General features: G+C 38.0%; 2 protein-coding genes across 2 annotated transcripts in view; both read left to right on the forward strand.

Annotated features, from left to right (window-relative positions):
* Window positions 1-15,516, forward strand: part of LOC126015454 (NADH dehydrogenase [ubiquinone] 1 alpha subcomplex subunit 6) — a 566,806-nt gene that overhangs the window by 454,043 nt on the left and 97,247 nt on the right. The window lies entirely within an intron of this gene.
* On the forward strand, window positions 11,069-12,001 carry LOC126015437 (olfactory receptor 148-like). Its single transcript, XM_049777961.1, has one exon. It carries the CDS (start codon window positions 11,069-11,071, stop codon window positions 11,999-12,001), a length of 933 nt encoding a protein of 310 aa, XP_049633918.1.

Consider the following 15,516-nt stretch of genomic DNA (forward strand, 5'->3'; position numbering starts at 1 on the left):
GTTGGTATCTGGCTGTGGTGAGAAGAATGTTCTGCTTCATGAGGAGTTAAGGACTGAAAGTGAAAAAGGTTAAATGTGGAGAAATAACATGGAGGGCCAGAAAAGGGTTTGTAAGATGGTGAGCAAAGGGGGGAAGGAGGGGTTATCTATGATCAGGGAGAGAACACTATACAAAATAGATATATCTATTATAGATGGATATTAAACTGACATTGGTATGACGAACACATACACTCATATGCTTACTTCAGTAGCCATAGAGGGTTAATCTGTGGATTATATTTGAAAAGTTGACCCAGGTAATATGGGACAGAATACTTAAAGGGAATGAAAAAGAAAAGAAGAAAAAAAAGAGTAAATCTGGGAAGTCTGATGTAACAGTTTTCCTTTTTTCTTTCCTTAGGCCAATTGTGGTTGGTGAGGATGAACTCAATTGGAGAAAGACTTCATATATTAAGTTGTGTATAGAGGATTCTTAAAAATAATCAGTTTTTAAGTCTGAAAAATGAAGTGATATGGTAATGTGCACTTTATGGGGAGAATATGCCATGAAATTGATATTATATTATTACAGACTAATATTAAGCAGCCATTGGTATGGCAAACATATACACACATGTTTATATATCAGCAGACTCTAAGGATTGATCTATAGGTTACCTTTGAAGAGCTGACCCAGGTGAAATGGGACCAGTCTGCCTAAGCTGAGCTGAAATGGGAAGGCTGCCTATGGTCAGGTTGAAGGGCTTAGTTCCAGGGGTTGCCTAGCTCCCCACGTAGAAGCTTCACCATCCTCAATTGAGAGAAGATTCAGTGCTGGCGCTGAGGATTGAGGGACTCCGTAAAAGGTCACCTGGATGGCCTGGCTCCAGCCCAGTGGACTATCAAGTGGCTATCAAGTGGGCCAGAGAGATAGCACAGAGGTAGAGTGTTTGCCTTGCAAGCAGCCATTCCAGGAAAGTTCTAATCCTGGCATCCCATATGGTCCCTGGAGCTTGCCAAGAGCAATTTCTGAGCACAGAGCCAGGAGTAATCCCTGAGCATCAACGAATGTGGCCCAAAAAACAAAAAAAGAATTCTTTGGGCTGCCGATAATTCATAATAATGAAATACAATATGGGAAAATCAGAAGCAATAAAAAGGGATAAGCATGGGTAAGAGTGGGGTTGCCAATTTTTTGCCATGTACAGGGTAACAACTACCAAGAAATTATATATCAGTCTCTGAAAATAAAATTGACTTGGATCTACTAAATGTTTTAGCTTTTATCTTCTCTCTCCTCTATTCTGACATCATCTTATGATATTGAGAAAATAATAAAATTCTCTGATATGCGACATTATTTGTGTACTATCAACACCCACTATATACCCATGCTACTTAGGTTAGTAAAATTCAACATTAATTCCATGTGCCACAATTGACCCATATGAGTTTCACTTTATCATTATTGGATTGATAAGACTGAATCTTCATCAATTTTGGAAAATGTTAGGTTTTATATAAAACAGACTATTAGTATAAAAAGGTTTCTGAGAGGGAGGGACTACAGAGCATGAAAACCGGCAAAGCTTTGCAAAAGCCGGCTCCCTGTGTGTGACACCAGGTGGGGAAAATCCGCGAAAGTACACCGGCCCAGTGGGGCCCAACTGTTAAAAACTGTGAGTGTGACCTGTCTATGTCTGTCTACTGTCCTCTTGCGTGAAACTCTTGCGAGTGGGGCAAAAAGAGGCTTCAGTGGAGCACGGCTGCTCTGCTTCGCTACGCGGCTGTGCACTCTTTCTAAGGAAAGAACTCCATTGCAACAAGGAAAAATCACACTAAGAACGGCGCTATATCACAGAAGCAAACATTTCTCTCCAGACTGTCTTCTCTGTTGCATGCTCGAGCCTAAGATTTGACCCAGTGTGAGGCTTCATCCACAGAGGACTCCCCTCCCTTAGAGGCAAGTCAGCCCATCCAGAAAGGGAGGAGCCAGAGGAGTGTGCTGCCTGCATCATATAGACACTGAATACCACCACAACACGTAGAAAAACCCACAATACAAGTGTGACAATGGGGAAACAACGCAGGCCAGCATCAGACATAGAGAATGAAGATGACAATTCTGAGGACCAGATAATGACCAACCAACTAATCAACCTCTCAGATAAGGACTTTAGACTAGCAATATGGAAGATGCTCAACGGACTCCAAGAAACCATGGATCGAGTTGAACAGAACACTAATAAGAACCAAGAAAATATGAAGACAGAAATCATAAAACTCCAAACTAAAATAACGTGTCAACTAACAGGACTGAAAAAGTCAGTAAACAAAGTGAATGACAAAATGGATAAGCTCTGGGACAGGGTATCAGAAGCTGAGAATAGACTTGGTGCTGTGGAAGATGAGATACATAACAATTCCATACAGCAGGAGAGATTGGACAAAAAACTTAAAGCAAATGAGCAGACAATGGAAAAATTAGTCAAAGAATGGGAACAGATGAAAATAGAAGTCTATGATTAGATCAACAGAAACAACTTAAGAATCATTGGAGTTCCAGAGACCCAGGAAGAAAATTTCCAGGAAGAATCAACGGTCAAGAACATCATTAAAGAGAAACTTCCAGAGCTAAAGAATATATGTGATCAAATCGTGCATGCCCGAAGAGTACCAACCAAAAGAGACCCCAGAAAAACCACCCCAAGACACATCCTAGTCACAATGACAAATCCCACAGATAGAGACAGAATTCTGAAAACAGCAAGATCAAAAGGGGAAATCACGTTCAAGCAAGCTTCCCTGAGATTTACAGCAGACCTGTCACCAGAAACACTCAATGCCAGAAAGCAGTGGTGGGATATTGTGACAAGACTGAATGAAATGAATGCTTCACCCAGAATACTATACCCAGCAAAACTCACTTTCCAGTTTGACGGAAGAATACATGGCTTCACAGACAAAAAACAGCTCAGAAACTTCACAGACACAAAACCAGTCTTAAGAGAAAAACTGAAAGACCTAATCTAAGACAAGACTACCCAAAAGACACACCAAATTTTGAAATAAAGAGGGCGTTAAATCCCAGGACAATTCTTTCTCTCAACGTCAATGGACTAAATGCACCAATTAAGAGACACAGAAGGCTAAATGGATCAAAAAACTCAATCCAACCTTCTGCTGCCTACAAGAAACGCACCTGAATAGTGAGAACAAACATAGACTCAAAATAAAAGGCTGGAGAAAAATTATCCAAGCAAACAACACCCATAAAAAATCTGGAGTGGCCATACTAATATCAGATAATGCAAACTTTATACTCAGGAAGGTTGTAAGGGACAAAGATGGACATTTTATATTAATCAAGGGGTACGTAGAGCAGGAAGAAATAACTCTCCTAAACATATATGCACCGAATGAGGGGCCAGAAAAATATTTAATACAACTGTTGACAAATCTGAAAAATAATATCAACAAAAACACAATAATTGTGGGGGACCTTAACACGGCTTTGTCAACACTGGATAGGTCAACCAGACTAAAACCCAACAAGAATATACTAGACCTGAGGAGAGAAATGGAAGAAAGAGGCCTAGTGGATATATATAGGACACTCCATCCCCAGAAACCTGGATACACATTCTTCTCCAATGTACATGGGACATTCTCCAGGATAGACTACATGCTGGCACATAAAACATACCTCCATAAGATCAAGAGGATAGAAAATTTGCAGACTACCTTCGCTGACCACAAGGCTCTGAAATTATTTGTGAACTCCAAAGGGACTCAGAAGAAACACTTTAACACCTGGAAGTTAAACAGCCTCCTGCTCAATAACCAGTGGGTCCGAGATGAAATCAAGGAGGAAATCAAAAGGTTCCTGGAAAGAAATGACAATAAAGACACAAACTATCAGAACTTATGGGACACAGCAAAAGCAGTACTGAGAGGAAAATTTATAGCTTTGCAAGCACACATCAGGAAGGAAGAAGGAACTTACCTGAGTAGCTTAATGACACAGCTAATAGAACTAGAAAATGCTCAACAAAAGGACCCAAGAATAGGAAGACAGAAGGAAATAACAAAGCTGAGAGCAGAAATCAACGAAGTGGAAACCCAAAAAACAATCCGAAAGATCAACGAAAGCAGAAGTTGGTTCTTTGAAAAAATAAACAAGATTGATAGACCACTGGCAAACCTAACAAAGAAAGAGAGAGAGAGAAACTTGATAACTCGTATCAGGAATGAAAAAGGAGAGATCACTACTGATATGACAGAGATTCAAAGGGTAATCAGAAACTACTTTGAAAAAATCTACGCCACTAAAAATGAGAACCTGGAAGAAATGGATAAATTCTTGGACTCTTATAATCTTCCACGGTTGAAGGAAGAGGATGTAGCATATCTAAACACCCCCATCACCATTGATGAAATTAAAACAGTAATCAAATGTCTGCCAAAAAACAAAAGCCCAGGTCCAGATGGATTCACTAATGAATTCTATCAAACTTTCCAAGAGGAACTACTGCCAATCTTGGCAAGACTCTTTCATGAAATTGAACAAACGGAAACACTTCCAAATAGCTTTTATGAAGCCAACATCACCTTGATACCTAAACCAAAAAGAAACGCTACCAAAAAAGAAAATTACTGACCAATATCACTGATGAATGCAGATGCAAAGATCCTCAACAAAATCCTGGCAAATAGGATTCAATGCCTCTTTAAAAAGATCATCCACTACGATCAAGTAGGTTTCATCCCAGGAATGCAAGGATGGTTTAACATCCGTAAATCTATCAACATAATACACAACATCAATAACAAGAAAAATAAAAACCACATGATCATATCAATAGATGCAGAGAAAGCATTTGATAAGGTCCAACACCCATTCTTGATCAAAACTCTCAGCAAGATGGGAATGGAGGGAACCTTTCTCAATATAGTGAAGGCCATCTACCACAAGCCAGTGGCAAATATTATCCTCAATGGAGAAAAACTGAAAGCATTACCTCTAAATTCTGGCACAAGACAAGGCTGTCCTCTCTCACCATTCCTATTAAACATAGCACTGGAAGTATTTGCTATAGCGATTAGGCAAGAAAAAGATATCAAGGGAATCCAGATAGGAAAGGAAGAAGTCAAGCTCTCACTGTTTGCAGATGACATGATACTCTACTTAGAAAACCCTAAAGACTCTACCAAAAAGCTTCTAGACACAATAGACTCATATAGCAAGGTGGCAGGCTACAAAATTAACACACAAAAATCAATGGCCTTTCTATACACCAATAGTAATAAGGATGAAATGGACATTAAGAAAACAACACCATTCACAATAGTGCCACACAAACTCAAATATCTTGGAATCAACTTGACTAAATATGTGAAGGACCTATACAAAGAAAACTATAAAACTCTGCTCCAAGAAATAAGAGAGGACACACGGAAATGGAAACGCATACCCTGCTCATGGATTGGCAGGATTAACATCATCAAAATGGCAATACTCCCCAAGGCATTATACAGATTTAATGCCATCCCTCTAAAGATACCCATGACATTCTTCAAAGAAGTGGATCAGGCACTTTTGAAATTCGTTTGCTACAATAAACACCCTAGAATAGCTAAAGCAGTCATTGGGAAAAAGAATATGGGAGGAATTATTTTCCTCAACTTTAAACTGTACTACAAAGCAACAGTTATCAAAACAGCATGGTATTGGAATAAGGATAGGTCCTCAGATCAGTGGAATAGGCTTGAATACTCAGAAAATGTTCCCCAGACATACAACCACCTAATTTTTGATAAAGGAGCAGGAAATCCTAAATGGAGCAGGGAAAGCCTCTTCAACAAGTGGTGTTGGCACAATTGGATAGCCACTTGCAAAAAATTGAACTTAGACCCCCAGCTAACATCATGTACGAAGGTAAAATCCAAATGGATTAAAGACCTCGATATCAGCCCCAAAACCATAAGATATATAGAACAGCACATAGGCAAAACACTCCAGGACATTACAGGCATATTGATGGAGGAAACTGCACTCTCCAAGCAAGTGAAAGCAGAGATTAACAGATGGGCATATATTAAGCTGAGAAGCTTCTGCACCTCAAAGGAAATAGAGCCCAGGATACAAGAGCCACCCACTGAGTGGGAGAAACTATTCACCCAATACCCATCAGATAAGGGGCTAATCTCCAAAATATACAAGGCACTGACAGAACTTTACAAGAAAAAAACATCTAACCCCATCAAAAAATGGGGAGAAGAAATGAACAGACACTTTGACAAAGAAGAAATACACATGGCCAAAAGACACATGAAAAAATGTTCCACATCACAAATCATCAGGGAGATGCAAATCAAAACAACTATAAGATACCACCTCACACCCCAGAGAATGGCACACATCACAAAGAATGAGAATAAACAGTGTTGGCGGGGATGTGGAGAGAAAGGAACTCTTATCCACTGCTGGTGGGAATGCCGTCTAGTTCAACCTTTATGGAAAGCGATATGGAGATTCCTCCAAAAACTGGAAATCGAGCTCCCATATGATCCAGCTATACCACTCCTAGGAATATACCCTAGGAACACAAAAATACAATACAAACCTTCTTACTTACACCTATATTTATTGCAGCACTATTTACCATAGCAAGACTCTGGAAACAACCAAGATGCCCTTCAACAGATGAATGGCTAAAGAAACTGTGGTACATATACACAATGGAATATTATGCAGCTGTCAGGAGAGATGAAGTCATGAAATTTTCCTATACATGGATGTACACGGAATCTATTATGCTGAGTGAAATAAGTCAGAGAGAGAGAGAAAAACGCAGAATGGTCTCACTCATCTATGGGTTTTAAGAAAAATGAAAGACACCCTTGTAATAATAATTTTCAGACACAAAAGAGAAAAGAGCTGGAAGTTCCAGCTCACCTCAGGAAGCTCACCACAAAGAGTGATTAGTTTAGTTAGGGAAATAACTACATTTTGAACTGTCCTAATAATGAGAATGTATGAGGAAAATGGAAAGCCTGTCTAGAGTACAGGCGGGGTCGGGTGGGGCGAAGGGAGATTTGGGACATTGGTGATGGGAATGTTGCACTGGTGATGGGTGGTGTTCTTTACATGTCTGAAACCCAAACACAATCATGTATGTAATTAAGGTGTTTAAAGAAATTAAAAAAAAAGGTTTCTGAGTTTCAAATATATTTTTTTCCTATTCAGCAATATGACTTTCCCTTTTTTAATTATGAGCATTTAAATAAAAAATGAACACCCGAATAGATGAAAAATACAAAAACAAAAATATATAATTGTTTAAAAATTGGGATGGATTTTAGAAAGTAAGGATTACTGAAATGCATTTACAATGGCAAGAAATGTAATGCTTCCAATATCACTTAATAATGAAAAATGTCTGGAAGTTGATAAACAATATCTAATTCAGTATTCAAGTTTATCTGTGAAATACTATTGCAATTTGATTTACAAATTACCATATTAATTTAGAGAAAACCAAGGAAATGTTTCAGGATATAGAACTAATGAATAACAATTTAAAGTTTACAACAGAACTTCTCATTCCAAAGTGAGCACTTCAAGTAATGCTATAGTTTCTTAAGTACACATAGTTAGTTGTAAGGAGAGTTTGAAGGCAACAAATGGCAAATGGCAGATAAATAGAACAATACATGGATATACAAGAAATATAAACCAGAGTGAAATATGTCCCTGAACAGAAAACAGGCCAGATGTAGGGTTGGGGTGATCACTTCAGAGAGCCCCAATCTCCAATCCTTTATGGATTCTCCTGAGTACTGTGCACTATTTTCCCACCCCCAATCTCTCTCATTTGCCAACATTGAACTATTCCCTAAACTCCAAAACATCCTGCTCCCTATGTCTTGGGATCAACCATGAATAATACTCCAGGGAGACTATGAGATCATTAAAATTCTGAGAACAGGAGGAGAGATTTTTCACTTCTAACACTGAGCAGAGAACAGCCATCAGATGATCAGCAGCCTCTCTCTAGCAATTAGATTGAAATAGGAGTCACTTGGGCTCCATAGTTCATAATTCAAAGCCAACAGCCCCTTGGAGACTGGGGCTGAGAGCTCCACAGCACCACAGAGCAACTCAAGAGCAAAGGATGCAAAATGCATCTGTGCCTGCCTTGAGCCAGTCATGAACCTATGGACATTGTAAGTGCTTAGAGCATCGCTCTATTCTTCAGTGTTTATATTTCTCTTCATTCTAATTTTTTTTTTAGATTCATTCACTGAACAGAGCCTGCCCAATGGTGGTGCTGGAACTGAGAAAAATTAAGCAAAAAGACAATAGAGACAAGGGCCTGAAAGACCTGTCCATGGTAGGAAGCTTGCCACAAAGAGCTACAGGAAGGCAGTTCGGGCCGAGAAGGGACTACTATAATCATGATAGTGGAAAATGAACCCTTTGGACAAGAATTGGGTGCTGAAAAGAGGTAAAGTGAGATGCATGATACTCCTTCACTAACAATATGTAGTTTACTGTGTCTAAAAGGAAGAGAGAGTGTGTGAGAGAAAAAGATAAAGACGAAAGAAAGAAAGAAAGAAAGAAAGAAAGAAAGAAAGAAAGAAAGAAAGAAAGAAAGAAAGAAAGAAAGAAAGAAAGAAAGAAAGAAAGAAAGAAAGAAAGAAAGAAAGAAAGAAAGAAAGAAAGAAAGAAGAAAGAAAGAAAGAAAGAAAGAAAGAAAGAAAGAAAGAAAGAAAGAAAGAAAGAAAGAAAGAAAGAAAGAAAGAAAGAAAGAAAGAAAGAAAGAAAGAAAGGAAGGAAGGAAGGAAGGAAGGAAGGAAGGAAGGAAGGAAGGAAGGAAGGAAGGAAGAAGGAAGGAAGGAAGGAAGGAAGGAAGGAAGGAAGGAAGGAAGGAAGGAAGGAAGGAAGAGAGAGAGAAAGAAAAAAGAGAGAGAAATGCTTTCCCTAGAGGCAAGACAGTAGAGGGTGGAGGGAAACGGGACATTGATGGGGAAATGTAAACTGGTGAAGAGTGTTGGACATTGTATGACTGAAACTCAATCATGAATAACTTTGTCACTGTTTGTCACAGTGATTTAATATAAAACTTCATCAAAAAATGAAGAAAAGAAAAGGAGGTGACAGTCCCAGTGAAGCTTGGCAAAAGAGCACTTGGTCAATAGAATGAAGGGAAAGGTCAAAGGAGAAAAGGGAGAAAAGGAAGAAAAAAAGAGAAGAAATGAGTACAGAAAATTCACTGTATACCTTAAAGTCAAGCATTAGGGTGCTGGAGAAATAGCATAGTGGTAGGGCATAGGTCTTGCACACAGCCAGCCAATCCTCAACCAATCTGGTTTTATCCTTGGCATCCTACATGGTCCCGCAAGACTACCAAGATCGATTTCTGAGTGCTGAGCCAGGAGTAACCCCTGAGCATCATTGGGTGTGGCCCAAAAAAACAAACAAAAATAAAACAAACAAAAAATTTAAGCATTGGAGACTGACCACTTTGTCCAAAGTACTTTCAATTTCTCTGACATTCATTTTAGGCTGACTTCTTTTAATTGAACAATTTCAAATTCATAAGATATTAATGACATATGCTAAGAAATGTAAGAAGGAATGAGTGCTGCTAATCAAAGTTATAAGGTCACTAATTAATCTATTAAATTCAAGACATGCTAAAGCAGAATGCCTATAGTCAATGATATATCATCCATGTACAATATAATATTGCAGATCTACAATAATTTTCATATTAGAATCAATCATTTATTTTTAATTACATAATTTATTTATTTATTTAAACATTGTGATTATAAACATAATTGTAGTTGGGTTTCAGTCATAATAAGAACACCTCCTTCACCCATGTAATCTTCCCATCATCAATACCCCCATCTATTCCCTCCCCCACCCTACCCCCTCCTGTATTAGAGACAGGTTTTCTACATCCCTCACTCTTTGACATTGTTATGATAGTTTTCAGCATAGTTATTTCTCTAACTGCACTCATCACTCTTTGTGGTGAGCTTCATATCGTGAGTCACTCCTTTGGGTCCTCAACTCTGGGAATTATTTCAATATCTTTAATGTTTCTTAAAACCCATAGATGAATGAGACTATTCTGTGTCTCTCCCTCTGACTAATTTCACTCAGCGTGATAGACGAATCAATTTTTTAAAAATCACAAAATATTAGAGAAAACAAAAACCATAATTGGAGTAACAATTAGTCTAAATGTCTATTGCATAAATTCAATAAAAGTATACACATCATTTAACTGGTAAATCATTAAATTTGGGATAATATCCAATTCTAATTTTATTAAAGATACTATTAATAAGTAGGTTCAGAGTAAGAAATGTATCCAACTTAACCAAAAATATATGACCCAAATCTTAAGGAGCATTGCCATCTCTTCAATCAATATCTTCAGAGGGGGCTGGAGAGATAGCATGGAGGTAGGGCATTTGCCTGGCATGCAGAAGGACAGTGGTTCGAATCCCAGCAGCCCATATGGTCCCCCGAGCCTGCCAGGAGCAATTTCTGAGTGTAGAGCAAGGAGTAACTCCTGAGCAGTGCTGGGTGTGACCCAAAAACCAAATATATAATCAGAGATATGGATGTCCAAGCCTATTGGTGGGGATATAAAGGGTATCAGCAACATAACCCACATGCAGTCATATATAAATGTTCTCAAAGAAACTAGGATCACAGATACCAGGTTACTCATTTTAAGAAACACTGGTACCAAATGTAATGGGTGTTCACTAAATTATCCATATCTTTACTATCTTAATTCATGCAGTAGACAGATTACAGGTGTGTCGTGTGTCATTAAGTTCAGGGGCCACACTTGTAAAAGAATAGGATCACCTGAGACATGAAGGCACAGATTTGCATTACTGACTCATGAGTGACTTTGGAATTTTAATGTTTGATGCCTGAACCCAGAAGAGTGATAAGAATGGCTCATGTTATCATTCTGTGCCTGTCTCGAACCAGCTGCCATATTCGTGCTCTCACAAATTTTGTCTCTACCCAACCCAGTCCTGCAGGAACATGAGGAACCACACAGAGCTGACTGAGTTCATCCTGCTGGGAATCCCGCAGGCCCAGGGAGTGGAAATGGTGCTCTTTCTCCTTTTCCTGTTCATTTACCTCTTTGCCTTGATTGGAAATTTACTTATCCTGACAGCAATTGTTTCCTCCTCTGCTCTTCACACACCCATGTACTTTTTTTTAGGTCTACTGGCCATATTTGACATAGTTTTACCAGCTGTAACCTGCCCTAAAATGCTGTTCTATCTCTCTGGCCAGAGCCGAGCCATTTCTTACCAGGGCTGTGCCACCCAGCTCTTCTTCTATCATTTACTGGGGTGTACTGAAGGCTGCCTCTATTCTGTGATGTCCTATGATCGCTTTGTGGCCATCTGTTACCCCTTGAGGTATTCACTCATCATGAGATCTGAAGTCTGTGCGGGTTTGGTCATAGCAGCCTGGACACTGGGCTGTGTTCATGCTTCCATCCTAACTGCTTTCACTTTTAGACTGACCTACTGTGGCCCGAATCAGGTGGATTACTTCTTCTGTGACATCCCTGCTGTCTTGCCCTTGGCATGTGATGATACCTCGCTGGTCCAAATAATGAGTTTTACAGCTGTTAGCTTTTTGGCTCTACTATTTTGGTTCATTATTTGTATTTCCTACATATGCATTGGAATTGCCATTTTGAGAATCCGCTCAACAGAAGGCAGGAAGAAAGCCTTTTCCACCTGCAGCGCCCACCTCGCTGCTGTCCTCTGTTACCTCGCTCCTGTGATCATCATCTATTTGCAGCCCACACCCAACCACTTGGTGGATGCCATCGTGCAAATATTTACTAATATTGTCTCTCCCATGCTGAACTCATTGATCTTTTCCTTAAGAAACAAAGAAGTAAAAAGCTCCCTGAGAAGAGTGTTTCACAAAATAGTACATACATCTCAAGAATAAATTATGGGATTTGAACTAGACTTTAGAAATGTATTGTCTCCTAACATTATCCTCCTGGTTCCTCTTCTTACGTAAATTATGAAATAACTAAAAATGCCTCCTTCAAAGTTTCTTTTTTAAAATATTGATTAAGAAAAAAATATATTTTATTTTCTATACTCCATGAGAACTGGTGAATAATCTTTTATCTATTAAAATTCTAATTCTGTTACATTTGTGTACCTATTTCCTAAATGTAACTGTGAAAGAAATAGTAGGAGACAGTGGTAGAATAAACAAGTGCTATATATTTAGTTTCAGAAAAATTCACTTTTTTATGTATGAAAATAAAGCATTTCATCACAATGCCATTATCATGTTTGTGAATAAGCTGGGTTGTTTATAATCATCTATAAAGTATGGTTAGGAAAGAGATTACAATTTTCTCTTTTATTTCTTCTTGTTATTATTCAGGTAAATGGTTTTAGTAATATCATCATTTAGGTTATAATGTACTGCACTTGACAACCATTACAGTGTCCAAGGCCCTCTCCCATTGCCTTTAATTCTCTTCCTAAACTCCCCTTTTTATCCTTCACTGATTAATTATTTGAGTTTTTCATTTCAAGAGTTTGTCATCATTTGATACATACATACATTCCTTTCTTCAATCTCTTGCTAACACCACTGAGGAGTGACATCATGCAATATTTGTCCTCTTTCTGACTGCTTCTCTCACTATGGTACCTTCCAGTAACAACCCAAATTACAGAAAACTCAAACTTGACTTTTCTTACAGATGCGTAGTATTCTACTATGGATATATAATCACAAATTTTTGATCTGTTAATGTATAATTAAACATGTGGTTTGTTTCCATACCCTGAATATTGTATTAAGAGCATACATTCATCTTATCAAATTAATGTTTATGCAGTTAGGGTGTGGATGCCAGGATGAAATTTAAACAAATTTTCATTCTACTTTCCAAATAACTTTACCAACAATCAAAGAAGGCTCTTTGTTTTTAATGGTTCATTTTCTTGTAACTGCCATTCTCACTGGTGTGAAGTATCTCGTGGTTGTTTTGAGTTTCACTTCCCTACTGGTAATGACCATTTCTTCATATGCTATCATGTGTCTTCACTGAGGACATGTCCATTTATCTCCTGCCACAAATAATATGAGATATTCAGGGACTTTTTTGTGTGTCTTGAGCTTTGTGGCTGTTTAATATATCTTACAAGTCGGCCCTTTATCTGTTATATTGTGTACTAATATATGCCTAACCAGCACTATCTTTTTATTTTTAAGTTTGTTTGGCCACACAAAACATTTTTAATTGGATGTTGGTTCATCTGTTGGCATTTGTTATTTTGGTCCATTTAATAAAATGAGAGGTACCTATGAGTTCAAATCCTAATTTTTTCTTCGATGAACTTAACATATCATGGTCTACACTTCAGCCCTTTTGGGGGATGGACAGAGAATGCATACATCAGGGCTATATTACTTGGCATTGGTAAGGACTCACTTCTGGCTCTGCACTCGGGGATGACTCCTGGTAAGACTCACATAACCATCTGAGGTACTCAGGATTGAACATGATTTGTTTGTGTGCAAGGCAAATACTTGACACACTATACCATCTCGCTGGCCCCTAGTTCAAGATCTTATGTCCACTTTGAATTAACCCCTTAGTGTGGTATGAAATATGGTTCTAATTTTATTGTTTGTCAATGGTTCTCCAGTAGTTCCAGAACCATTTGTTCAGTCTTGCCATGTTTTTATCACAGGTTAACTGTGCTAAAATTATAAAGCTCCTTTGTTGCAGATTAACTATCCATAGAGCTGAGGGTTTTTCTCTCAGCTCTCAATTCTTTTCCATTGGTCTGAGTCTACATTGACTCATGCACATTATATTATTCTCATAGAATGATTTAAGTTCAGGAAATACAATTCTCCTCATATATTTTTTCTTAATAACTTCCACTATTTAAGGAGTTTTATCATCAGCAGCACTTGTCATCAGGAAATCCAAATAAAAATGACAATGCTTATCATCTTGCATCAGTGAGAAGGGCATATATCCAAAAGATGAGAAACAACCAGCATTGATGAGAATGCAAGGAAAAGAAACTCAACATTATATTGGTAAAACATCTGCCACAATTAGACTAGGTTGTAATTTATTTTCATATTAGTGAATTTATGAGGTTGAATCTGGATATGTAGGAAAAGCATTTTGATTAGATTTCACACACAATGGGATACTACCAGGAAAATATTCTGAAATACATATATTTTTCTCATTTCAGTACTATCAGTATTCTTTCTATAATTACTAGTCGCTTAGCTATAATCAGTCAAATTGGTCCAAAAGCACAAAAACAATGAACACTCATTTTACCATTGTGATGACTATGATGGTAAGGGGAAAAGGGAAGGAATACTGCAATAAAAAATTAGTATTATGAGAAGTGTGTAGTCCCTCCACTTCAAAAATAATTTAAAAATCATAGGATAAAATTTGTAAAAATTATCCCTATGAAATATGACTATAAATCACTTTATAAATTACAATATTAATTCAGAGGAAACTGAAATGCTTAAGGACAAGTAATCAGAGCTTATATATTGCACATCAGAAACCCTCTCATCTCCAAGATGTCCTTTATCAATGATGTTGCAATTTCTTCAAGAATATTAAGAGAAAAGAAAAATGTTTCCAAGCTCAAAAATGACAGAGCAGATTCAGTCCCTGAGGAGTGCAAGTAACAAAATGAGGTGATGTTATTTGTTCCTAGGACCAAACAAGTCTGTAAGGGGGTTTCACAACTCAGGGAGTCCCAATTAATCTGCTGATTTTTCTAAGTACAGTGCAAAAAGTGCACTATTCTTCCTTCCTAAACTCTCTCATCTGCCAGCATTTAATTTTTCCCTATCCTCCAAAGTGTCTTGGGATACAAGTGGATTAAGCTCTAGAGAGATGATAAGATCATTAAAATCCTGCAAAGATCAGAAGGAAATATTTTTGCCTAATTCTGAGCAAATCACCCAGGAGAGAGAACAGATATCAGACTATTAGCTTCCTCTCTCTGGGTCACTGGATTGAAATCGAAGGCATTTGGAGCCTGTAGTTCTGAATCCCAAACCAAAATCCAAGATCCCCAAAGGAATAAGAAAGAGAAACCCACAACTCCATAAAAAAATCTGAAGCTCAAAGGAGAAAAACACTGGTTTTCCTTCCTGTGACAGTCATGATTCTGTGGACCATGTAAGTGCTCCTAGCATTGCTCTATTTCTTACTGTTTGTTTTGCCCTTCACTCTAGAGTCCTGCCTTCACAGAAGATTGGAGAACTTGCCTATAAGAGATGCTTCTTTTTTTATGCAGTGGAGCAATGGAAAAAGAGGTCTTTGCTCTTTTCACTATATCAAACAACTTCATATATCTGTTCGTCTATACTTTGCTTTTTAATTATTAATGCAGCATTACTTTGGGTTGATAAGCACCTTAGAGTTGTTAGCACAATTT

The sequence above is a fragment of the Suncus etruscus genome, chromosome 8 (genome assembly GCF_024139225.1).
Source record: "Suncus etruscus isolate mSunEtr1 chromosome 8, mSunEtr1.pri.cur, whole genome shotgun sequence".
NCBI lineage: Eukaryota > Metazoa > Chordata > Mammalia > Eulipotyphla > Soricidae > Suncus > Suncus etruscus.